This window comes from Choloepus didactylus, chromosome 10 (genome assembly GCF_015220235.1).
Source record: "Choloepus didactylus isolate mChoDid1 chromosome 10, mChoDid1.pri, whole genome shotgun sequence".
NCBI classification, from domain to species: domain Eukaryota; kingdom Metazoa; phylum Chordata; class Mammalia; order Pilosa; family Megalonychidae; genus Choloepus; species Choloepus didactylus.
Genome location: NC_051316.1, coordinates 41,140,868 through 41,166,131, shown reverse-complemented (window position 1 = coordinate 41,166,131; position 25,264 = coordinate 41,140,868). Strand labels below are relative to the sequence as shown.

Here is a 25,264-nt window from a genome sequence, read left to right as displayed (position 1 = left end):
CCAGGGACTCATGGGCACATGGCAGAAAGGGACTGTGGGACATCTAAGCTGGAAGGTGAGATGGGCAGCTCTGCAGCTTCAGAGTACTCCACCCACTGCCCTGGGAATGGGCGGGACCACCGGGTCCTGGAGCAGACTCCCTGCCAAATTGCGCAGGGCACACCCCCCACCCACAGGGCAGGCAGGTCCCCAGTGCACATGGAAAAGTGGTGCACTGATTGTATTTCCACATGGCTTGGACCCCCACTCAGTGCACAGATGAAGTTGGGGGAGAACTGGCTTGAGGGTAAGAGATGGCTCAAGAGCACCACCTGCTGGTAGGACAGAGACAGTGCACTCCACAAGCTGTAGCTTTGCAAAATTATAAATGTTCAAATAATCCTGAATATCTTAAAAGACCCCTATCAAAATAAGGAAATGCCAAGAGGCCAAAAACAACAAAAAATTATAAAGCATATGAAGAAACCAGAAGATACAGTCAACTCAAACATCCAAATTATAAAGCCAGAGGAGACACAGAACTTAGAGTAATTAATCAAAGAAGTATATACAAACATTAATGTCACTAAGGATATAAAGGACATCAAGAAGACCCTAGAAGAGCATAAAGAAGAATTTGCAAGAGTAAATAAAAAAATAGCGGATCTTATGGAAATAAAAGATACTGTTGATCAAATTAAAAACATACTTGAGACACATAACAGCAGATTTGAAGAGGCAGAGGAAAGAATTAGTGAATGCGAGGACTCCCAGGAATGAGCCTGGCCCTGGCAGCAAAGTATTGAAAATGCCTAGACCAAAAGGGGGAAAATGAAAGGTAACAAGCTGAGGTTACAGTGGCTGAGAGATCCCAAATAGAGTCGAAGAGCTATCCTGGAAGCTTCTCTTATGCAAGCTCCAGCTAGACATCCCAAATGACCACAGTATGCCATGCCCTTATCAAAAGTAGTCCCCAAATACCTAGGGGTCCTTACCTGAGATTCTATAAAAAATTCACTAAGTTTTCTCTCTTAGAAACTTAAAGCCACCAGAGTGTTCCTATGCTACACAAGTCCTAAAACCCAGAAGCAACAGCCTCTTTAAGAACAATAACGAGATGCAGCCCCCTTCCCCATACTGCTGACATCCCCTTTCAATATGAACAAGTTAGGGTGCTCACTGCCTAGACACTCCTGAAGATAGAGAAAGAGATTAAGTGAGAGGAAGGGGTAGCAACAAACAAGATTTAACAAAGATCTATGAATACTGTTGGGGTATTGGAATAGCTGGAAGGAGGTAAATGACATGGTGAAACTATAACCTATAACATTCTTTGAAATTTGCTCTATAGCTACTCGTTGAACTGTGCTTCGAAAGTCTTCACCTTTCTGTATTTACCCTATATTTCATAAGCAAAGAACTGAAACTGTGGAACTGTAACCCATTACAATTTTTGAAATTACCTATATAACTGCTTGTTGAGCTGTACACTGATAGTTAACAGCTTTCTGTATGTATGTTATATTTTACAATAATGGAAATAGCTGAAGTTGTTGAAAAAAAAATTTAAGGCAGTGTTCAGAATGTCAAATACAAAAGTAAGTAATGGATTAGATTTGATAACAGATTATGAGAAACAAAATATTTAGGTATGATAAAATTGCAAGCTCACGATGAACATGGTGTATGATATGAGAGCTGAGAGGAGTTAATTAGTGTGCTTCAGTAGAGTCCCATTGTAATATATATATATAGATAGACAGATAGATATAGATAAAGATATAAATAAAGTACCCACACTAATGTATAGGGAAACTGTTTGTGGGTGGGGTATATGAGAACTGCATTTTCTACAAATTTCTCGAAACCCACAACTTCTTTAATAAAAAAATACAATTACATCTCTATGTACAGGCAGCAAACAACAGGAAAATGAAATGAAAAATTAGGTTAAAAAAATAGTAAAAATTTCAACAAAAGACAAACAAAATCCCTACTCTGAACCTGCTAAAACTATAAGTGAGAAAAATTTTAAATACCCTAAATAAATGGCAAAATAAATCATATTAATGGGATCAGAAAATTCAATATTATTAAAAATTTTAATTCTTACCCTAAATTAATCTATAGAGCAAATGTAGCCCTAATCATAATGCTAGTAGGCTTTGTAGAAACTGGTAATATAATTCTAAAATTTATATGAAGATAGTCATATAGGAAAAAGAACAAATCTAGGACTACCTGACTTCACTACTTCCAATAAAGCTACAATTAAAAAAAAATGGAATATTGTTAAGAAGGATAGATAAAAAGATTTACAAAATATAATAGAGCTGCACTGTCTAAATGGTAGCCACTATACTCACGGGGGTACTTAAATTTAAACTTACATTAACTAAAATTAAAAATTCAGTTCCTTAATTGCACTAGCCACATTTTAAATGCTTAATAGCCACATATGATTAGTGGTTACCATTTCGGACAGGACAGATATAGACCTTTTCCATCACTGCATAAAGTTCTATTGGACAGCAAGTAGAAAAGAACCCAGTGATACATCCACACACACATATATATGGCCACTGATTTTCAACAAAGGCAACAAAACAAGTCATTGCAAAGAAAGTCTTATAACAAATGGTGCTGAAAAGCATAATACCCATATAGAAAAAACAGTATCTATATATAAAAAAAATGAACCATGATCTCTACCTAAAATCATACAAGCATTAATGAGATAGACCCAAACATGGCTTTTACATTCTTCTTTTAGAAGAATATGTAAGAGAATATCTTTGTGATCTGGGAGAAGGCAAAAATTTCTTAGCTTATACACAAAACAAAAATAATAAAAGAAAATTTTGATAAATTATAATTTATCAAAATTTAATAACAATTCACCAAAACTTGTAACTTCTCAAAAAGACATTGTTAAGAGAATGAACAGGCATACAATACACTGGAAGGAAATATTCACAAAACATTTATCTGACAAAATACTTGTATGCAGAATATATAAAAATCTTCTACAACTCAATAATGAAAAGGCAACTACCACAACTGGAGAAAAAAACTGTCCAAAGCACTTGAACAGACATTTTTAAATGCAGATACATGAATGCGCAATAAGCACAGGGAAGGAAGCTACTCAACCTTACTAGTCATTAGGGAAATACAAATTAAAATCATAATGACACATTCCTACGAACCTACCAGAATGGAAACTTACCAGGATAAAATTTTAAAAACTGACAATAGCAAATATTGCTGAGAATATGGAAGAGCAGAACATTTTTGATGGGAAGGTAAAGTGCTACAACCATTTTGGAAAAGCACCTGGTGACATGGCAGTTTCTTATAAAATTAAACATATACCTACTCCTTATACCAACGATTCCACTTCTAGCAATTTATCAAAAAAAGAAAGAAAATTTCTGTCTACAAAAAACTTGCATGTGAACGTTAATAGTAGCTTTACTCAGAATAGTGAAAAACTGAAAACCTCCTTCCTGACCATCAACAGGAAAATGGATTTAAAAAATCATTATATTGTTACAGCTCTATAACGGAAAACTACTTAACAAGAAAAAGTAATGAACCATTGTTACATGCCACAACTTGGATGAATTTCTCAGACACTATGCGGAACAAAAGCCAGATACACAACGTACATACTAAATGATTACATTCATATAAAATTCCAAAACAGGCAAAACTAATACGTAGTGAAAGAAATGAGAAAAGTGGTTGTTTCCGGGAAGGATGGATTCACTGGGAAGAGGCACAAGGGAACTTTCTGGGGTGACAGTAATGTGCATTAAAATCTCTACACTTCATTATACATAAATTATACCACAATAATAAAAAAAATTAAATACAAAAAACACAAAAGATATATACTATATGTGTTTTTATACAGACACCTATATGTACAACAAGCTTAATGCTGCTTCTGAAGTTTTTAGAAAGCATCCTCCTTTCAGGACACAAAGTTTTGAGGATTCTTCAATTCAGGCACATCATGACCAAAAATCAAATCTTATAGTCCCGAGCTTAAGAAAAAAAATCTACAACATTATAAATACACTTAGAAAGTAAAAAAAGGTTCCTATCTTGACGCCAAAGTCAAGTAATATCTTATTCTGTCAGAACTGGCCAAAAAATCTTGTTCCTCCACTACCCTCAGCTGAAAGTAAGTTTCATCAACATAGCTATATACTAACTCCAGAAGCCAGCAGCAAACGGGGCTGCTATTTGGCATAATGCCAAACTTAAAAATCAACTGCTAAAACTTTAAATAAAAACTATAAAAATTCTGACAAATTCTAGATTTATTTTTATATTCCAGAAGTTCATTCAACAATGGCACTATTCACCACTGTCCTGGGCCCAATACTGACTTTAACTTTTTACCAAAACATTTAGATATTCAGGCCTATACCAAAATTCCAAGGAGTGAGATTAACAGTTTTCACATTCACTTCTGACTACTGGCCTCATGACTTGGGAAGAGAAGGAAGGAATAAAAACATCCAATAGGGAAGTACATTTCCATTATACAAAACACAAAGCGTTTTTTTGGTAAGACTAGTCCAGATATGTGAATTTAACCTATAGCTATTACTGTAGATGCATTTAATCTGTAACTACTTCTATAGGAGTATTATATACTATTACTATAATTATAGTATACATTAAGTTGGTTTTGGGGACCCTAACCACAATATTATTTGTATAAGAAAACACTGTTTTAATCTTCAAAGTAATCCATAATTGAACTTCTAAAAGTAATCCATCTATGAAATGAGGAATGTTGATTTGTAGTATGTGGTAACAGAAAGAGACTGGACTTTGGGGTCTGAACCACACTTGCTATCTGATGCTGGGTAACAGGTTATTTAACTTCTGTGAGCAAAGTTACCTCAGCTATAAAAATGGGTCTAATACGTACTTCACAGAATTGTTCTGAGGACTAAGTAACAATTTACAAACCCAGAAGCTCTTAGCATATTAAGTATTATTCCCATTAATAAATTGAGGCTCCCACTTCATTTTGTAATTTATAAATGTAATGGACCAAGAACCAATGGAAACACCAAATTTAAATGTCCTCAGAGGGGAAAAAACCTCAAGTTCTCTTGAGAGGAATAATATAAGCTCCTAAAATTTGTGGACGATGACAACTTGGAAATGTCAAAATGTGTAATATACATATTCTTGCCAGATACAGTAACTCAAATGCATAAAGTTGGCTGGTACAATAATATTTACTGTATACTGTCTCTTTCAGAAAAACTTGGAAACAATATAATTGTCCATCAAGAGGGAAATGGTTAAATAAATTATGGCTTATTTGCACAATGTAACACCAAAAAAGTATAGAAAAATATGAATTAAATTTGATTTTAAAAACCCACCCTAAATAAAGTTAAAAGACAAATGACAAACTGGGAGAAAACATTTGAAATACGTATCACAGATAACATATAAAATACCCCTAATATATAAAAAATATAAAAATGAGGGGGGAAAAATCACAAAATCCTATAGAAAAATGTGATGGAAAATTTTCAAAATAAAGATAGTCCTTAAACCTATGAAGATGTTCAGCTTCATAAAAGACATATAAATTAAAACTATACTGAGATACAACTTCCCACACATCAGACTGGCAAAAGTTCAAATTCTTAATACGCTGTGACTGGCAAGGCTGTAAGTAAACAGGTCCTCTCACATATTGTTAGTGGGAAGGCAAAACAGTTCAACCTTTTTGGCAATAACCAACCATGGCAGACAAACTCTAAGGTGGCCCTCCCCCATGATCCCCTAACTCCTGGTGTTCAGGCCTTTTTGTAATCCCCTCCCCTTGAGTGTGGGCAGGACCTGTGACTTGCTATTAACCAACAGAATATGACAAAGGCTAGAATATGACAAAGGCTATAGGATGTCACTGCTGTGATTACAGTATGTTATATAACACTGTCCAGAGTAGATATGCTCTAGAGACTCTTCTCGCTGGCTTGATGAAGTTAAGTGGCCATTTTGAGAAAGCCCACAATACAAGGATCTGCAGGCAGCTTCTAGATGTTAAGGCAGGCCAGCAAGAAGCCAGGTCCCTCAGTCCTACAACCATAAAGAAAAGAATTCTGCCAACAATGTGAAGGAGCTTGGAAAAACATTCTTCCCCAGTCAAACCCCCAGATGAGAATGCAGTCTGGCAGACACAGTGTTTGCAGCTTTGTGAGGTCCTATGTAGAGGACCCAGCTAAGCCATGCCCCAACTCTTGACCCACAAAAGCCATGGGATACCTGAGTACCTCTTTGTTGCTCAGATGTGGCCCTCTCTCTCTCTAACTGAGCCATCTCGACAGGTGAACTTGCTGCCCTCCCCCCTACGTGGGACCCAACTCCCAGGGTTGTAAATCTCCCTGGCAATGCAGAATATGACTCCCCAGGATGATTGTGGACCTGGCATTGTGGGACTGAGAGTATCTTCTTGACCAAAAGGGGGATGCAAAATGAGACGAAATAGTTTCAGTGGCTGAGAGATTTCAAATGGAGTCGAGAGGTCACTCTGGTGGACATTCTTACGCACTATATAGATAACACCTCTTAGGTTTTAATATATTGAAATAGCTAGAAGTAAATACCTGAAACTACCAAACTCCAACCCAGCAGTCTGGACTCCTGAAGACAATTATATAATAATGTAGATTACAAGGGGTGACAGTGTGATTGTGAAGACCTTGTGGATCACACCCCCTTTATCTAGTGTATGGATGAGCAGAAAACTGGGGATAAAAACTAAAGGACAAATGGGGTGGGATGGGAGATGATTTGGGTGTTCTTTTTTCACTTTTATTTTTTATTCTTGTTCTGGTTCTTTCTGACGTAAGGAAAATGTTCAGAGATAGATTGTGGTGATGAACGCATAACTATGTTATCATACTGTGGACAGTGGATTGTATACCATGGATGGTTGTATGGCGTGTGAATGTATTTCAATAAAACTGAATTTAAAAAAAAAAAAAAAAAAAAAAAAAGCCGTGGGATAGTAAAGTTAAGTTTGTGGTAATTTGTTGCATGACAATAAATAACTAATACCAAGCAACACATGCATCCTAAGAATTTAGCATTATTTATGCTTGCAAGATATCACTAATTACCTAAATGGCCAAACAGGAGATTGGTTGAATAAACCATGATACATCCCAACAACAGAATACTATTCAGCTGTTGAAAAAAAAGAATGAGGAGGATCTCTGAACTGATATGCAGCACTTACAGGATATATTGTTAAATGAAAAAAGCAAACTACAAAATAAAATATACAGTATGCTACCTTTTGTTAATGAAAAAATGGGGACATTATATATATATATCTACTTACTTTTGCAAAAAAAAAAGAAATCAAAAGTAAAAACCAGAAACTAATGATACTGACTATTTATGCTGGGCATGGGATGGGGGTGAGGATATGGGATACAGAAGGAACATGGGAGGCAATGGAACTACTGAATATCTCTTATTGCCCAGTTTTGACTCTTGGAAGCATAGTTCATGTATAAAATTAAAATTAAACAGATAAGGTTGGTGGTGGAAGAGGGGAGACAGTAACTTTAAAACTGAAAGCAAATAGAAACAAATGAGGCTAAACTGTAACTGAATTTCAAATGAAAACCATAACTACATGGGTGAGGGGAGACTAATCTGAGTAAACTGTGAAGAATACTTTAACTATATATACCCTTAGTGCAGAGAAGAAAAGAACTGCTAACAAATTTTGAGCTACTTTTAATAGGTTTGTTTTTCATAGTGGTATGGGTGTAGCAATTCAGAATTTTGTGTGTTCAAGACTGAAGCAATGAGTAAATGTTTTGAGGTTGTTGGAAACCAGGTTTCTCACTGTGGAAAAAGGTAGACAGAGAGACTGAGAAAAGCCAATGAGGAACCCTATGGAGTTGGATTGGAATTGGAGATAGTATGAATTCATGATTTCTAAAGTGTGTGTGTGTCTGCCCTCCCCCCTACGTGGGATCAGACACCCAGGGGAGTGAATTTCCCTGGCAACGTGGAATATGACTCCCGGGGAGGAATGTAGACCTGGCATCGTGGGACGGAGAACATCTTCTTGACCAAAAGGGGGATGTGAAAGGAAATGAAATAAGCTTCAGTGGCAGAGAGATTCCAAAAGGAGCCAAGAGGTCACTCTGGTGGGCACTCTTACGCACACTTTAGACAACCCTTTTTAGGTTCTAAAGAATTGGGGTAGCTGGTGGTGGATACCTGAAACTATCAAACTACAACCCAGAACCCATGAATCTCGAAGACAGTTGTATAAAAATGTAGCTTATGAGGGGTGACAATGGGACTGGGAAAGCCATAAGGACCACACTCCACTTTGTCTAGTTTATGGATGGATGAGTAGAAAAATAGGGGAAGGAAACAAACAGACAAAGGTACCCAGTGTTCTTTTTTACTTCAATTGCTCTTTTTCACTCTAATTATTATTCTTGTTATTTTTGTGTGTGTGCTAATGAAGGTGTCAGGGATTGATTTAGGTGATGAATGTACAACTATGTAATGGTACTGTAAACAATCGAAAGTACGATTTGTTTTGTATGACTGCGTGGTATGTGAATATATCTCAATAAAATGAAGATAAAAAATAAAAAAATAAATAAAGTGTGTGTGTGTGTGTGTGTGTGTGAGACAGAGAGAGAGAGAGAGAGAAAGAGAGAGAAAGAGAGAGAGAGAGAGAGAGGGAGAGAGATTGGGAGCTCTGTCCACTGAAAGGCCCAGAAGCAATGGCATCTTAGTAGCAATACTAAGCCTGGTGCCAGGTCTTGGTTTCTATGTACCATTCCCTACTAAAAGGAATCAGCTCTTTGGAGAAACAGTCAATTCTAGGACTAAGGCAGGGAAGATAAAAGATGGACTTGAAGAATCTTATTTTTCCAGAAAGTAAGAAAGTGATGGAAAAAAAAATAATTGGGGCATGTTGAAAAAACATAAGAGACAACTTGAAGAGACTCCTGCTGACTAATATGAGGTAATTTGAACAAAAAATAACTGTAATAGATTATAATCCATTGAATAAAATAGGAACCATGAGTCCATTCTGATAACAGATAAATAGATTAGGGGAGAAGGAAGGGCTCTTCACTAGGACTACTGATAATTGTGGAAGGAATTAGAGTTGGAAAATTGCCATTCTGCAACAATCATAGTAAAGATTAGTTCACATAAGAATCAATTCTAGGGGGGAAAGTTTGATGGAGAGCAGGATGTTAACTGCACAATCTCCGAGTATCTCCCCAGAAACTGCGTATTAGTTGCAATAAGTAAAATAGTAACTAAACAGTGGAGGAACCAGATAATATCTTGATTGGGTGCTCAAAATTAATATTATCAAGTACAGGCTGACGGACATTGTATGCCTCTGGATGTGATATCCTGGGGATACAGAATCAATTATAAAAGTATTCTGGCTGGGGATGTATAATCAAGTTCTAATCATGAAGAAACATCAGACAATCTCAAATTGAGGAACAGCCTATAAAATAACTGCCTTGCATTCTTTCAAAATGTCAATGTCACGAAAGATGAAGAAAGACCAAGAGTTTATTCCAGATTAAAGAATAAAGACATGACAATTAAATGCAATACAATATCCTGTATTAGAGTCTATACTGGAATGGAAAAGTAAATGTTATAAAGGACATTACTGGGATGTCGTTGAATCCCAATAACTGAATAGACTGTAGATTAGCTAACAGTATTATATCATTGTTAAATTCTTCAATTTAATAACTGTACTGTGTTTATGTAAGAGAATATCCTTGTTCTCAGAAAATAAATTCTGAAGTATTCAGCAGTACAAAGGCATGATGTATGCAAACTAATTTCTCAACTAGTCTGAAAAATAACTGCATGTGTACGTGCTTTTATACACACACAGAGAAGGGGAGAGAGGGAGGAAGGAAGGGAAGGAGGGGAGAAACTGATAAAGCAAATGTGGCAAAATGTTAAAAATTGGTGAGTTTAGGTAGAATATATGGGAGATCTCTGTACAATTTTTGCAACTTTTTAATTTTAAAATCACTTCAAAATAAGAAGTTTTTTAAAAAAGAGATACACACACATAATGTATTGAAATTTCTGGAAGGATATACCCAAACTTACAGGCACCAAACAATGTGGGGAAAAAGATGATGAAAAGGAGACTCTCAACAAAGATCCTTTACAACAACAATCTTAGAATGACAGAAAGAATTCCATTCAGTTATTCTCTTTACCTAATAGCCACTAAGCCAGGGAGTCCTAACCTGGGATCCCCTTGGACCCAAGGGGTCTGTGGATAGAATTCATTCAGTCCATAAATGGGGAAAAAATTCTATTTTAATTTTCGTTAATCTTTAACTGATATTTTTTCTTCAATTATGAATACAGAAAACAAACAATGGTAGTATTAGTTACTGTGACTTTATCACCAATAGAAACCATATATATTTTCATTTTACATTAGATTACATTAATAGTTGTTAAGGGTCTCAAAATAACAAACACTACTCAGTATTCTGATATTACATTAATTATACTAGCTGCTAGACTTTAACATAATATATAAAAAGCACATGTTGCAGTTTATTGAAACACGATCATTACATGGAACTTTCAATAGGGAGTGAGATCTGGTTGGTTTATATATGTCAGCGTGAAACCCTGATACATCCCAGAGTAACCTGACAGAGAATAAAAAGTATCTGCAAAGCCCCATTGAGTACCTGGGGAAAAAGGTAGAAACATTAAACTTCCCCACCTGGGGAATTCCCAATATTCTCGTAAGCATTGGGGACTACAATTGTAGTAGGCCAAGTCCTTGATCTTGGGGCTTGCCCTTACGAAGCTTGTTACAGAAAAGGAGAGGCTAAGCCTACTTATTATGGTGCCTAAGAGGCACCTCCAGAGACCCTCTTTTGTTGCTCAGATGACAATAGATATTCAGTACTATTCAGCTGCTGAAAAAAAAAGAATGAGGAGGATCTCTGAACTGATATGCAGCAACTACAGGACATATTGTTAAATGAAAAAAGCCCACTGAGCAGGTAAACTCACTGTCCTCCCCACTACATGGAACATTACTCCCAGAGGTGTAAATCTCCCTGGCAACATGGGACATGATTCCCAGGGATGAGCCTGAACCCGGCATCATAGGATTGAGAAAGCCCTCCTGACCAAAAGGGGGAGGAGAAATCAAACAAAATAAAGTTTCAGTGGCTGAGAGATCTCAAATGGAGTTGAGAGGTCATTCTGGAGTTATTCTTATAGATTACATAGATATCTCTTTTTAGTTTTTAGTCTATTAGAACAGCTAGAAGGAAATAACTGAAACTGCTGAAGTGCAATCTAGTATCCTTGATTCTTGAAGACATCGTATAACTAGACAGCTTACACGGCATTACTGTGTGATTGTGAAAACCTTGGGGCTCACACTCCCTTTATCCAGTGTATGGACAAATGAGTAGAAAAAAAGGGGGACAAAAAGTAAATGAATTATGGGGGGGGGAGAGTATGAGATATTTTGAGTGTTCTTTTTACTTTTATTTTTATTCTTATTTTTAGTTTTATTTTTCGGAGTAATGAAAATGTTCAAAAAATTGTGGTGATGAAGACACAACTATATGATGCTACTGTGAACAACTCATCGTATACTTTTGATGACTGTATGGTGTGTGACTATATCTCAATAAAATTGCATTAAAAAAAGCACATTATATCACGAATTTGTTTTTAAAATAATTGGTTTCTTTGTAATCCTATGCATTTAATCTTATTTACTTAGAAATGTTATTATGAAGAGAAACCATGGGCTTCAGACTGTTCAAGGGTTCCATGGCATAAAAAAGTTAAGAACCTCTGCTATAAGCCATATATCCTTCCTTATAAGTATGTAACAATGAGGAGAATTAAAAGTTTGCAGTTTTTGGCTCTTCCATAAAGCAAGATAAAAAGACAGACATCATTGATAATGAACATTCAATCTAACTTCATTATTTAATTTCTAGATAGAATAATTTCAAGCAAATACTACAGAAAAAAGTATTCAAAATATTAACTACAACCTCATAAAGACAAAGCACCCAATAACAAACACCCACACATACAAAATATATAAGCACATGGCAATTATTAAAACCAGTCAAGAATGTGAAATATCTTAAAGAGAAACTCAAAGTGCTTACATCTTAAAGAAACTGGGTAAAAACAAGGTACTATTTACCATTTCTCTTTTGGGAAATTTTTTAAAATTTCTTTAATGATTGGCTGGTAGCAGGCATCCCTTTCTGCTTTCCCAGTTTCACTCCAGTCTCTCACAAACTGTTTCAACGTGGATTTTAACTTATCCATGTCAAACGTAGATGCTGGCATAATCTTTCCATTCCCCTGTTAAAACAAAACAAAACAAAACAAAACAAAAAAAACACACACACAAGTCAATTCGCTTTTGAGAAAGTAATTAGTCTTGAATATGGTTAAACAGACATGCTACTAAGGGGCTATACTGATGGTTTAGCCTCTCACCTCAACCAGGGTTCAAGTGCAGCTTGAGATCCTGTATGAAAAGAATGTATGGTTTCACCCTAGCCTTCAACAGATTAAGGGCTATTAATCATAAAACCACAATATAATTAAAGCAGTCTTTATTGAGGAGAGCACCTGCACTGAGCTGCTATGGAGACCAAACATCCTCTTCCTCTAAGAGAGGAAGGCAAGTCCCTCCAGGTCAAAGATGGGGCAGCCTGGAGAGGTTCACACTGGAGTGGACCAACTGTATCTATCCTGTGGATACAAAAAGAGGACTTCAGTTTCTATTACTGCCAGTCCCTTGAGATTTATAAGAATAATTTTCAATAGATACACGATATTATATTAAAAATAGCAAGGGAAATTAATTTTACATAGCTAGCATAGTTTATGAACATTTAAGTCACTAACCCTATATATGCCAGAACAGTCAGAACACTACTTGAAAGGTGTATCAAAATACTGAGAAGTATCTTAGTATTTAAAAAACAAACAAACAAACAAACAAAAAAACCTAAAAAAAAAAAAAAACCTGAACAAATCCAGTTGCTGGCATACTGTTCTATGAAGCCTAACCAAATGACTGAGCATGTAAGTAAAAATGCTCTGAGTAAATGACCTGTGCAAAATTATAAAAATGAAATCTGGAAAGATAAACTAAAAACCTCAAAATATAGAGAGTTTAAATCCCAAAATAAAAACAAGTAGAATGAACTTGCACATACGTCTTCTCCATATTCTTTATTTTCAAACATATGTATGCAATCATTCACAATGGTCAGCAGTATTCCTTGATTATGATCAATGCATTTCCGGATCTTATCCAAATGAAGAAGAAACTGAGGAAGTAGTTTCTGTTGATTAGCTGGGAGTGATCGAAATTGTCTTTCTGTTCGGTTCACTCGTTCATGCATACTGGTGCTAGAACATAAAAGGTGTTTTTTAAATTGGCAAAAGAATTCCCACCAGAGGCCAATCTTAATTTAAGGTTGTCTTTCTGTACAACTATTCCTTTATAATATCAGATACTGCCTTTTCATTTACAACCTTCTAGCTGAAAGGATATCAAGTTAAAAGTTTTGTATACTTTTATTTTATTAAAAAATTTTCTCTAAGCAACCAAATGACAAATGGTTTATAATTAGTAAAAGTAAACATTTGTATCAATTAGAAGGAAAAAAAGGAAATATACTGTGCAACTAGCTTATTTTTATGATCTCAATTTTCAAACAAAATTTTCAATTTACAATGCTTTAAATTTCTCCACCATTAAGTAGCACGTTACTCTGAACTTACTTTAGAACATACAAAAGAGATGTTTTAAAATTAACTAAAAGCCAGTCAGGTTCATAAAAGATCTTACATACTTCAAAAATTGTAAGCTGAAATTCTATATGGTTTTACATGACAAGATACACAATTTGCATTCTCCAAGTTCCAGATAACTCTACGGGTTACTGTGGGGACTACTTATTCATAAAACCAAACAACAGAATGCCATTTTTAAAAGTTAAATACATACTCACAATGAAATGCCATTTTACATAAATCAGATGGGCAAAATTTAAAAGTCTGACAATATCTAGTTTTAGAGAAAATGTGGAATAATTAAAACATTTATATACTGATGGTGGGTGCATAAAATTAGTACAAAATAATTTAGCATAATCTAGTAAAGTTTAATATGAAAAAGCTCTATGACCTGGCAATTATAATACTAAACATATACTTTTGAGAAAGTCTTGCGGTTGGGAACACAAAACATGAACGAGGTTCATCACAGCATTGTTTGAAATAATAAACAAAAAATCTGTAAACAACCCAAAGGTCTATCTAGACTGAACAAAAAAATTACAGTATAGCCATATAATGGAATGCAGTAAAATGAATAAATTACAGCTACACACAATAACAGATAAACCTCAGAAATGCAATATTCATTGAAAAAAGCAAGTTGCTGAAGAATACATAAGGTACAAATTTAGGTAAGTGATTTTCACTGAGAAAGAGGATACAGGATTTTTTTTTAACTGGGTGACTGGTTCATGGGCTTTCACTGTATCATTCTTCACAGTTTTATATATATAAATACATATATATGTATTCCTTTTAAATATTCTCTTGCATTTACTCAACACTTAACGAAAACAAAAAGTACTTTTTTCATTTAGTCTGAATTTCATTTAGTCTGAATCACTATCCATTCAAGTAATTTTCTCATTTTTACCTATATCTTATGCTAAATTATTCTCTAAGTTCTGAACAGTTAATATTTAAAATTCAGAAGAGGTTCTTGACAAAAATTAAGCAAAAACCTGGCATGTTTTTATAAGCCTGTATGTATATGATTTCGTGGGGGGTGGAGGTGGAGGTGGAGAGGTGGTGTGCCGGTTTGAATGTATTGTGTCCCCCAAATGCCATTATCTTTGTGGTCTTGTGGGACAGACGTTTTGGTGCTGGTTAGATTTGCTTGGAATGTGCCCCACCCAGCTGTGGGTGGTGACTTCGGTGGGATACTCCTATGGAGGTGTGACCCCACCCATTCAGGGTGGGCCTTGATCAGTGGAGCCATATAAAACATGCTGACTCAAAGAGACTGAATGGAGTGCAGCTGTGAGTGATGTTTTGAAGAAGAGCAAGCTTGCTAGACAGGAATGTCCTGGGAGAAAGCCATTTTGAAACCAGAACTTTGGAGCAGACGCCAGCCACGTGCCTTCCCAGCTAACAGAGGTTTTCCGGACGCCATTTGCCATCCTCCAGTGAAGGTACCTGATTACTGATGTGTTACCTTGGACACTTTATGGCCTTAAGACTGTAACTGTATAGCCAAATAAACCCCCTTTTTATAAAAGCCAGTCCATCTCTGGTGTTTTGCATTCTGCAGCATTAGCAAACTAGAACAGGTGGTAACAAGGGGGTAATGTGAAGGGATCAAGATGGCAGTGGCTGCAATGAATTTTGCTTTTTTCCCTTGGAGACAGTATAACAGTGAGCTTTGGAGTCAGACAGTTCTGTGCTGAAATCCAAGTTATGCTACCTATTTGCTATGTGACTCTGGGCAAGTTGCTTCCTCTTTCTGGGTCCCAAGCACTTCATCTACAAAAGCAAAATAATAAATAAGAAAAATAACAATGATGATCACAGAAGCTGCCATTTATTACAATAAATGCCAAGCACTAAACCAAGTTACTCAACATGAATTATTCTAAAAAAGCTCTATAAAACCCTACGCGCTCTGAATGGATTGAATGGTGTGTGAATATATCTTAATAAAATTGCATTTAAAGAAAACCCTCTAAGATAGGTACCATTACACTCTTCCACCTACCTCAAAGGGCTTCACTGAAAATTGAACAAAATAATGCATGCAAAACACTTACGCAGTGCCTGAAAATGTAGTAAGTACTCAAAAAGTAGTAGATATGTCTAATCTATATAACTAACACGTTCACAGTGAAAATATGAAAATTGCAAAAAAATAAAAGGACTCAGGGTAAACAGGCTAGTAATAATCCCTCTTCTAAAAGCAACCACTTCTAACCTTTTGGCATATTTCTGTTTTGTTGTTGTTTAAGATAAAGTCATCTAGCATCTTTCTATTCAAAATCTGGTACAAGAACAGGCAATTACTGGGAAGTGATTAGGAATGCATAATCTCAGGCCACACCCACATTCTACTGACTCAGAATTTGCCTTTTAACAAAGTCCCCAAGCAATTCATAAATGCATATTAAATTTTGAAAAGCACTTGTAATTCTTCATCCTTATCATAATCATTATCCCAGGTCAGGAAAAAGTTCTTAAGACTAACGTAATGACGATGATTGTTAATTTTATCTTAGGCAAGCAGAATTCACTTAGCTATTTCCCAATTATTGGCATTATATTCTCATTTTTCTACATGATAAGCTCTTGGTGTTCAAAATCTGTCAATAGCTTAGAAAAAAAATTATGACAAATTCCCTGAAGTAGAACTATCAGGTCAGAAGTGATAAGCACTTTTAAGGCTCTTGATACAAACTGATTTTCAGAAAGACTGTATCAAGTTACATTCCTATCAGTACTGAATATCACACTAAAGGGAACTGTTGAGTGGCCATAAGTTAGGCAACAGCAGAGATAAAAGAGTTTACAATTCTCTGTCCAACAGGTTACACAGTCTTACAATACTTCATTCCTAGTACTCCTGGGCACTAGCTGCCCCACAACTCCCCTCCACCATACCGCCAAACTCAACACATCCAAAATGAACTTAGCACATGCCCTCTTGCTATATTGCACCTCTTCCTATACTGCAAACATTGATCAAGGCACACCATACATTTACCCAAGTCAGAAACCAAGGAGTCATCCTAAAATGTCTCTTCGCTCATCCCCACAATCGATAAACCCCAGATCCCTCTGATTCTACTTAATAAAACTATCTGCAAATTACCCCATTCTCACTGTTTTACCCAGGCCTTCATTACATCTCCAAAGAATACCGAGAGGCTTGCTACCTATGAATGCCTTCCCCAGCCTAACACTCCCTGCTGTCTCTAATCAGATGGTAAGTCTCATCTCTGTCACCATTAAATTTCCAACTTCAGCATACGTAGAAAGCATCAGTAAATGTTCAGTTGTGCTACCTAGGTACCACTTTTTGTTCGCTGTGGAGACAACTTAATTTCATGGTTGCAGGGGCACTGAGTGAGTTAAGGATTGGCTGGAAAAGCCCACATATACCTGCTGTCAATTCCTGATATGGAAGTGAAGTTAACGACACCAAGCAGGATGAATGCAACTTTTCCCTTGGTTATCTAATGGTGGGCACAGTTGCCCTGTAACATACGTCCATAATGATACTTTTAAAGTAGGTGGAGTCTTACCAAATTTGAGGAAATCATCCAGTCCTTACTACACCATTATAATTGGGGCTAACTTCACTATTCTGCATATGCTCATACTATGGATATTCTTTAAGGCAGGAGCTGGCAAACCACCGCCCACTGGCTCCTTGGCCTAATTTTGTAAATGGAGGGTTATTGGAACACAGTCATGTTCCATACATACAATCTATGGTTGCTTTCACACTACAATGCAGAGTTGAAGAGTTACAACAGAGCCCTCTGGCCCTCAGAGCCTAAAATATTTACTAGTTGGCCCTTTAAAGAAAAAAATGTACTGACCCCTGTGTTAGGGAATTTTTTACAAACATCAGACTCGCCTTGGTTTTGAACTAACTCAGCATCAGGAGACCATATCCTCCGAAGGCTCTAGGGAGGGAAAGTCAGTACCCATGTTTCCTCAAGGGTATTTCTATCTCCAGCTGACCAGCATCCTAGAAAGTAATGTCAGCAGTGACCCTGATTCTGACTTAGTCACCTTTCATCAGGGTGGGCCCAATGCTGGGTGTGAGCCAAGGGCCATGGTCATAGGCCCACTCCTCTGCACTACTTAAACCAGTGGAATTCCATACAGGAAACATACCTTACCAGAAATAAAGTCAGTCTCAATACAATTTAAAAACTTATGAAATCTCCAAGGTTAAACCCATCTTACCAGTCCTACTTACTATGCAGGGGAAAATTTAAATCAGTGATTTTGGATTTCAGGACAGATTCTACCACAATTTGGCTGTGTAACTAAATCGCTCAAGTTGCACATTTCTTTACATGCCTATCTCTTCACCTGTAAAAATGAGCTCTAAACTTCAATTTTTTAAAATCTCACCTAACCATTATTCCTAAAACTAGGATATTTCAGGCAAGACCTTCGGTTTGTCAACTGTAGTATGTTCTGTGTACTAAGGTAACTCTTCATTCTCAACAAGAGTAGTGCTTTAGGCTAGCAACATTTTCATTACTCAGTTCAATGTTCTAACCATTTTTATCCTCATCAAAACGTCATCTTGGCTAAACCTGTAGGGAGCAAAATTAAGCCAATTGAAACAGAAAACAGTCAAAACATATTTATTCCCCTAGGACATTTTAATCTAAATCTCAAACATACTGACTAAAAAGACTTTTGGTAGTAAAACCAAACCCTCCAAAATCTGAAGTACTTACAAAAGGTCTAGAACAGAACTGTCCATCAGAACTTTCTGTAATTATGGAAAGGCTCCATATTTGCATTGTCCAATACAAGTGACACTAGCTACATTTAACTACTGAACACCTGAAATGTGGTTAATGAGAAAGAAAAACTGAATTTTAAATTTTATTTAATTTTAATTAGTTTAAATTTAAATTTAGTCAGATGTGACTAATAGCTACAGTATTGGATAGTGAGGGTCTAGAAGATCACAAAATCGGGGAATGTAACATGTCAAGTGTGTTTTCTGCTACACAACACTTTCTAATCCCTTAGCCCTGTAACATTTTTAAAGCATACTTTTAATTGTATACTGTTTTCAGCCCACGGATTTGAAATGTTTCACCAAGAGAGTACAAGCAAATAAAAAAGATTTTTTGAAAACTTAAATTGTCCTTATTTCCACATTAAACTGGGAAAATTAGAAGATACATGCAAGTGGCCTTTTCTATACAGCCACACTTAGGTCCTAGTTCCAGATCAAAGGCCCAAGAAAGGCTTTTTTATCACATGGACAGCTATTCATAAACATTATATCTAAATTGGTCCTAATATATTAAACCTGGGTACAATTACACATGTCACCTAACTGGGTCCACTATTATTTCCAAGGCATTTCCCAATATTCTTTCTATATTTTTCAATTGTAAAATGTACCAGATTTTTTTCTATATCTACCACTCAACTCTCTGATGTACAGCTGCTTTCACTCACTGTATTATTCTTCCAACAAATTAAATTCTCTGGATGTCTGCCTTTCTCCCTCTATCTCTACTAAATCTTGGAGAAATAAAATCCCCAAACTATGAATTCCCTTTCAGAGACCTCCTTAAGTAATGCAGTCCATGATCCCTCTGCTTTGGTTTAATTAGTAAAGTGTTTTGTCAAGAAATCTGAACTTTAAAAATTTATATCACAAATGCATCAGATTCCAAAAACCTGAAGCTTTTATTAAGCAAGGTTCTAAATTCAGAAGAGTTACAAACTAGCTTACCCATCAGTCAAAAATTAACAGACTATTTGGGGATGACAGATGCATTTCTTTGCTAGCAGTTGTTTTATTTGTTAAAAATAGAAGTTCAACAACATATGCCAGGCACTGGTGACATAAAAATAAGCTCAGTCCCTGCCCTTGAGGAGGTCACATTCAAGCAAGAGATTTATATACATAAACAACTATAATGCAAACAAGAGGAACAACATTGGAAAATAATTAACAGCACTGAGTTATATATTTGAAGGGGAAATTTTAGGTTGTATATATTACTAAGATAAAAATTAAAAAAAAAGAAAACAAACCATAGAACTGCACAACACAGTGAACCCCAAAGGAAACCATGGACTATAATTAATAGTACAATTATAATAATGTTCTTTCATCAACAAACTTACCACGTTAATGCAAGGTGTAAATAATAGGGGAAGTATATGGAACTCTATATTTTATGCATGGTTTTTCTGTAAACCTAAAACTTCTCTAATAATTTTTTAAAAGTTTGCATAAAGCTCAGCAGGAGGCAATCTAAGGGAACAGTTTTGCCTGCATAGGAAATCGTATCTGTCTATCTTTCCAACTGTAGATTCAGAACACAACAGTCTATGAAACACACATATCTCTTACATGAATAAAAGTTATCTTCACCTGAGAACTCAGTTGATTAAGTCCCTTTCAGATCTTGGAATTACAATTTTGTGATTAATCTATTTTAACATCTATGTATTAGAAAAGTGAAGGATAGGAAATTGTTTGAATTACAAATGAATAGATAAGTCCTATTACCGTGCGCAGCCCATAGTGAGCCTTCGATACATATTTGAATAAAAGAACATAAACGCAACTCATGCCTCCGTGCCTTCTCTCTTGCGTTTCCCTGCTTAATCATCAGAAAACTTTAGAACTTCCGGACCACCCCTATCCCTTACTTTCACCTACGAGTTAAAGACATTGAGCAGCATCGTTCAACCGCTCACCGCAAACGTGCCTATATATGCTCACAGCGCCAAGGAGGATGGGGTGGAAATCGTATGCTGCTCTCCCAAGAATTAGTAACAGTTTGGGAAATTAAGTGTCCTATACGGCACTCCACGTGGTGGTGAACTTGGGTTCTCCGTACGTTCAGTTTGAAAGACATCGACAACACATACAAATCATGTCCAACACTGGACGATTTTACCATCATCTTCTACCTGAAATTGTTAGACCACTTAAATGATTTTCCGATCACCCCCACTGGCCTCAAAGCCAAACCTTTAACGCAGATAAAAGGCAAGACAGCTAATTTGATCCTGAGGTCAGAAGACACGCGGCTGAGCAGCAGACGGCGCGGCAGGAAGCGGGCGTGCAGCGCCGAGGGGGGGGTGATGCGAGGTGACTCGGGACGGAGGTCAGCTCAGGGGCGCGGTCGGGGCGCCCCCGGGGGCGTGGTGGCAAGAGGGCGAGCGAGGCAAACGCGACCGTTCCGGCGTGTCCGCCGCAACCAGCGGGCGCCCCGACGGCTGGGCCGGGGTCTGCCACGGGCTCCTTACCCGTAGTAGCGGAAGGCATTAATGATCTTCCAGAAGTGCTCGCGCTCAAGCCGCTCCTCTTCCTCCTCGGTGGTGCGCGCAGTAGCCGCCGAAACCGCCGCGGCCGAGCCCAAACGCCCGGCGGAGAACTGCACTTCCACCTCCTCACTCCCACTGCGGCCGCCGCCGCCTCCCCCGCAGCCCTCGGGCAGCTGAGAGGCGGGCGGCGGTGGGCGCTGCCTTCGCTGCATCGCCGCCACGGCCCTCGGCCTGGCTCGCTTGCGTCTCGCCGCGACCGAAAGCGTGGTGGCGGCTGCTTGGCCTTCCTCTAGACGGCGCCCGCAGCGGACATGCCCCCAGTTCGCGGCGCGCTCCGCCCCCGCCACCCTCAGGCCTCCATCAGCGCGGGGATCCGCCAGGTCTTCGGGGCTCCCGAAACACGCGCGCACGCGCATATGGGGATACTCCGGAGGACCACAGCCGCCTGCGCCCATTTGTTGCCGGACTGCGGCGGCGGTGGCGGCGCTCAACGTCACGAAGACGCGTCAGGGGGCGGGGCTCGGGGCCAGGTGGGAGGAGCGAGAGGGGAGATCACTGGTGGCGGGGGACTGACGCAGCTGGCACCTGCGAGCGGCGGTGAGGGTGGAGCTAAGGTGCCTGCGAGCGTTGGATTGTGGAACAAGCAGCTAAACTAGCAAAAGAGGGGAAAGCAGAAAGAAAAGATCAGCTCTATGAATTTATTTGGAATTTTTGTTTCAGAAAGTCTAGAAGAATGGTCTTAAATTCATCTTAAATTTAAGTTTTAATTCATTTCCTAAGTAAATGGTTTTTAATTACATTAGAGGAAAGGGACACCATCATTTTTCCAGTGTTTAGTGGCCTGGGAAGGTCCTAATCCGGCCGACTGGCAGGGACGTAACTCCATCTCCTGCCCCTGCTTGGGAATACCTTCAAAGAGCGCAGGAGGGGTAACGCCTTTGCCTTGGCAATGCGAGGTTCATGAGCATCTAATAGTGGCCCTTAGCAGTAATGCTGAATTTAATCTCTTTCCTTGCACTTACTTTCACTTAAGTTTTTGCCTCATTTCTCTCTGGGTCAGAACTAAAACTATTGCCTTTGTTATGGATTTAATCATGTCCCCTTCAAGGACTCGTAAATAGGATCTTTGAAGATATTAGTTAAGATCGGGCCAAACAGGATAAGGACTGGAGTCTAGGTAAGCAGGAGAAATACGGACATAGTAGGAGCAGACTAGGAGAGATGCCATATGACAGAGGCAGAGACTGAGTTACGGATTGCTCGCAAGCCACCCCCAGAACGCTATAAACTTCAGAGAAAACATTGCCATGCGGATGCCTTGATTTTGGACTGAGAGCCTCCAAAACTTAAAATGTTAAATTCCTGTTGTTTAATCCTACTCATCTGTGGTACTTTGTTAGAGCAGCCCTGGCAAACCAAGAGAGCCTCTGCACACCACCCGCCACCCCTGCCCCTTCAGCTGCATTTAATATTATTCTTAGGAAATAACTCATTCAGTTTAATCAGGGAGTCATTTAAGCCCTAGAAGAATTCCCTCATCCAGCAAATCAACCTTACAAAATAATGGTGAAAGTAAGGGAAAGATTGTTTTATTCAGAAGAGTTAGAAATGCCCAGGGAACAAAGATTCCGTTAAAAGGATACTGAAAATGAAGTGGCTTCACATTTTCATGATTTAAATTAATAATCAAAATAAAAGCAATGCTAAAAAAAAACCATGGTTATGTTAATATTACATTTTTCACAAGATTTTTTTCAGTTCAAAATGTTATTTATTTTTAAATATTAATACAGTAATACAATTCAAAATTCAAAAAGTCCTTTGATTATGATTTGTTACTTTTGTGAGGTATGGTAGGAATATGTTGGAAGCAAAGTAGATATTTTAGGTTATTTGTTTTTCTTAATCCTTTGTTTTGTTTGAAATGTGGGTTTCTTTTTGTTTGTTTAATTTTTCGATACATAACATTGAAAAAAATTTCAAAAACAAAGTGCAAAGGATAACACGTGTGACAAGTTTATTTACCCCTGTCCCTAGCCACCTGTATCCCCTCTCCAGACACAATATGCCAGTTATTTGCCTTTTCTTCCAGATGTTTTATCCAATGCCTGTTTTTCTTAGAGACTTGTGTTTGGAAGGTATGTATAAAGTCTCATAATATTAACTGTTGCTATTACTGTTTTCATATACACACAAATTATTCATGTCATAGTATGTGACATGCATTGTTGCAGGGAAGAATAACCTAATTGATATAGGTCAGAATGCCATGGCTAATGGTCATAAGCTATATCAACATCCAGGGCAGTGCAATAAACATTTATGAAATGATTTCATATGTAGACGTTTGCTTGGTTTTGCCTCATAACCTGGTAAGAGTGTTGGGGTGCATGTCATTAAAGTGCTCAATTTTAAATTGTGTTTTACAGGTGAGGAAATGGGAACAGAGATACCAAGTGATCTGCATGGAGCCACAAAGTAAGTTACTGGCATTGCATCCTCCCACCCAGGCCTTGTGCCTTTTATCAGCATTTTATTATGACTCTGCACTTTTAAAATATTATCCTATCTAACATTGTTTTATCGTTTTACACTCTTCGATTTATCCCCCTATTTTATCACCTTATTTGTTCCTCACACTAACTCTGGGAAGGAGGTGTCTTCCTTTAACAAATGAAGAAAGAGACTCAGAGAAATTAATTTCTTGCCCAGGGACTCATAAATAGTGAGAGCTGAAGTTCATTCTTTTTTTTTTTTTTCAACAAATATGTTGATTGCCTCCTATGTTTCATGCACTGAGTGAGCTAAAGGCAGCTAGAAGCTAGAGAAAGCAAACGCTTCTCATTCTTGCACTGCCACTTAATAACTCCATGACCTTTCTAAAAAGTTAGCCTAGTCTAGATTGTAGCTTAGATGGTAGTTAGCTTAGAGTGAATAATTTCTAAAATGAACATATTATTACCCTTCTTTCTAGGTCATTGGGAGGAATAAATTAGATAAAGAGTAGGAAGTGCCTAGTATATCAGCTCAATAAATGCTTCTTTCCTCCCCTCCTTTCAGATGTATTTAGAATACACTTTTGGCTTTATTTTAAAACAAATTTTTGACCTAGACTTCCCCCTAGAAATCATCCTGAACCATGGAGCCATTTGGACTGAAAGCTTTGGAATGTTTTCACTAGGAGGAGGTCAGTTAATCTCTAGGAATTAACAACCAAAAAGCCATCATGCTTTATTTTTGAGATTCTGAAGAACTGTTAGTTTAGCAGTTAAAACTCATACATAATACATTCCTGCATTGCTGATGGGAATGTGGAAAGGCACAGTCACTCTGAAAAAGAGATAGTAGTTTCTTAGAAACATAACATGCACGTCACATAAAATCCAGCAATTGTGCTCTTGGACATTTATCCCAGAGAAATGAAAACTGATGTTCACACAAAAATCTGTATATGAATGCTCATTGTAGCCTTATTTGTAAAAGGAAAACGGGAAGTTTCAACTTGTTTTTCCACTTGAGGTCCTGTGCCAGTTTGAATGTATTATGTCCCCCCAAACACCATTATCTTTGATGTAATCTTGTGTGGGCAGATGTATCAGTGTTGATTAGATTGTAATTCTTTGAGGGTTTCCATGAAAATGTGATCCACCCAACTGTGGGTGATGACTCTGATTGGATAGTTTCCACGGAGGTGTGGCCCTGCCCATTCAGGAGCTGAGAGAGGAACTGCAGATGAGAGACAGTTTGAAGACAGCCATTCAAAGTAGACTTTTGCTCTGGAAAAGCTAAGAGAGGAAAAATGCCCCCAGAGCAACTAAGAGTGACATTTTTGAGGAACTGCAGTCTAAAGAGGAATGTCTTGGGAGAAAGCCATTTTGAAACCAGAACTCTGGAGCAGATGCCGGCCACGTGCCTTCCCAGCTAACAGAGGTTTTCTGGACACCATTTACCATCCTCTGGTGAAGGTACCCTATTGTTGATGACTTACCTTGGACACTTTATGGCCTTAAGACTGTAACTTTGTAACCAGATAAACCCCCTGTATAAAAGCCAGTCCATTTCTGGTGTTTTGCATTCTGGC

General features: G+C 37.6%; 1 protein-coding gene across 1 annotated transcript in view; it reads right to left on the bottom strand.

Annotated features, from left to right (window-relative positions):
* CARNMT1 (carnosine N-methyltransferase 1) overlaps positions 1 to 21,639 on the bottom strand; it is a 50,721-nt gene extending 29,082 nt beyond the window's left edge. The window contains exons 1-3 of the mRNA XM_037797589.1: positions 21,166 to 21,639; positions 13,293 to 13,488; positions 12,263 to 12,426 (exon numbers count right to left, since the gene is read on the bottom strand). Coding sequence (XP_037653517.1) covers positions 12,263 to 12,426; positions 13,293 to 13,488; positions 21,166 to 21,638 — 833 coding nt within the window. The 5' untranslated portion in view covers position 21,639. The remainder of the gene's footprint in view (positions 1 to 12,262; positions 12,427 to 13,292; positions 13,489 to 21,165) is intronic.
* Positions 21,640 to 25,264: the final 3,625 nt, after the last annotated feature.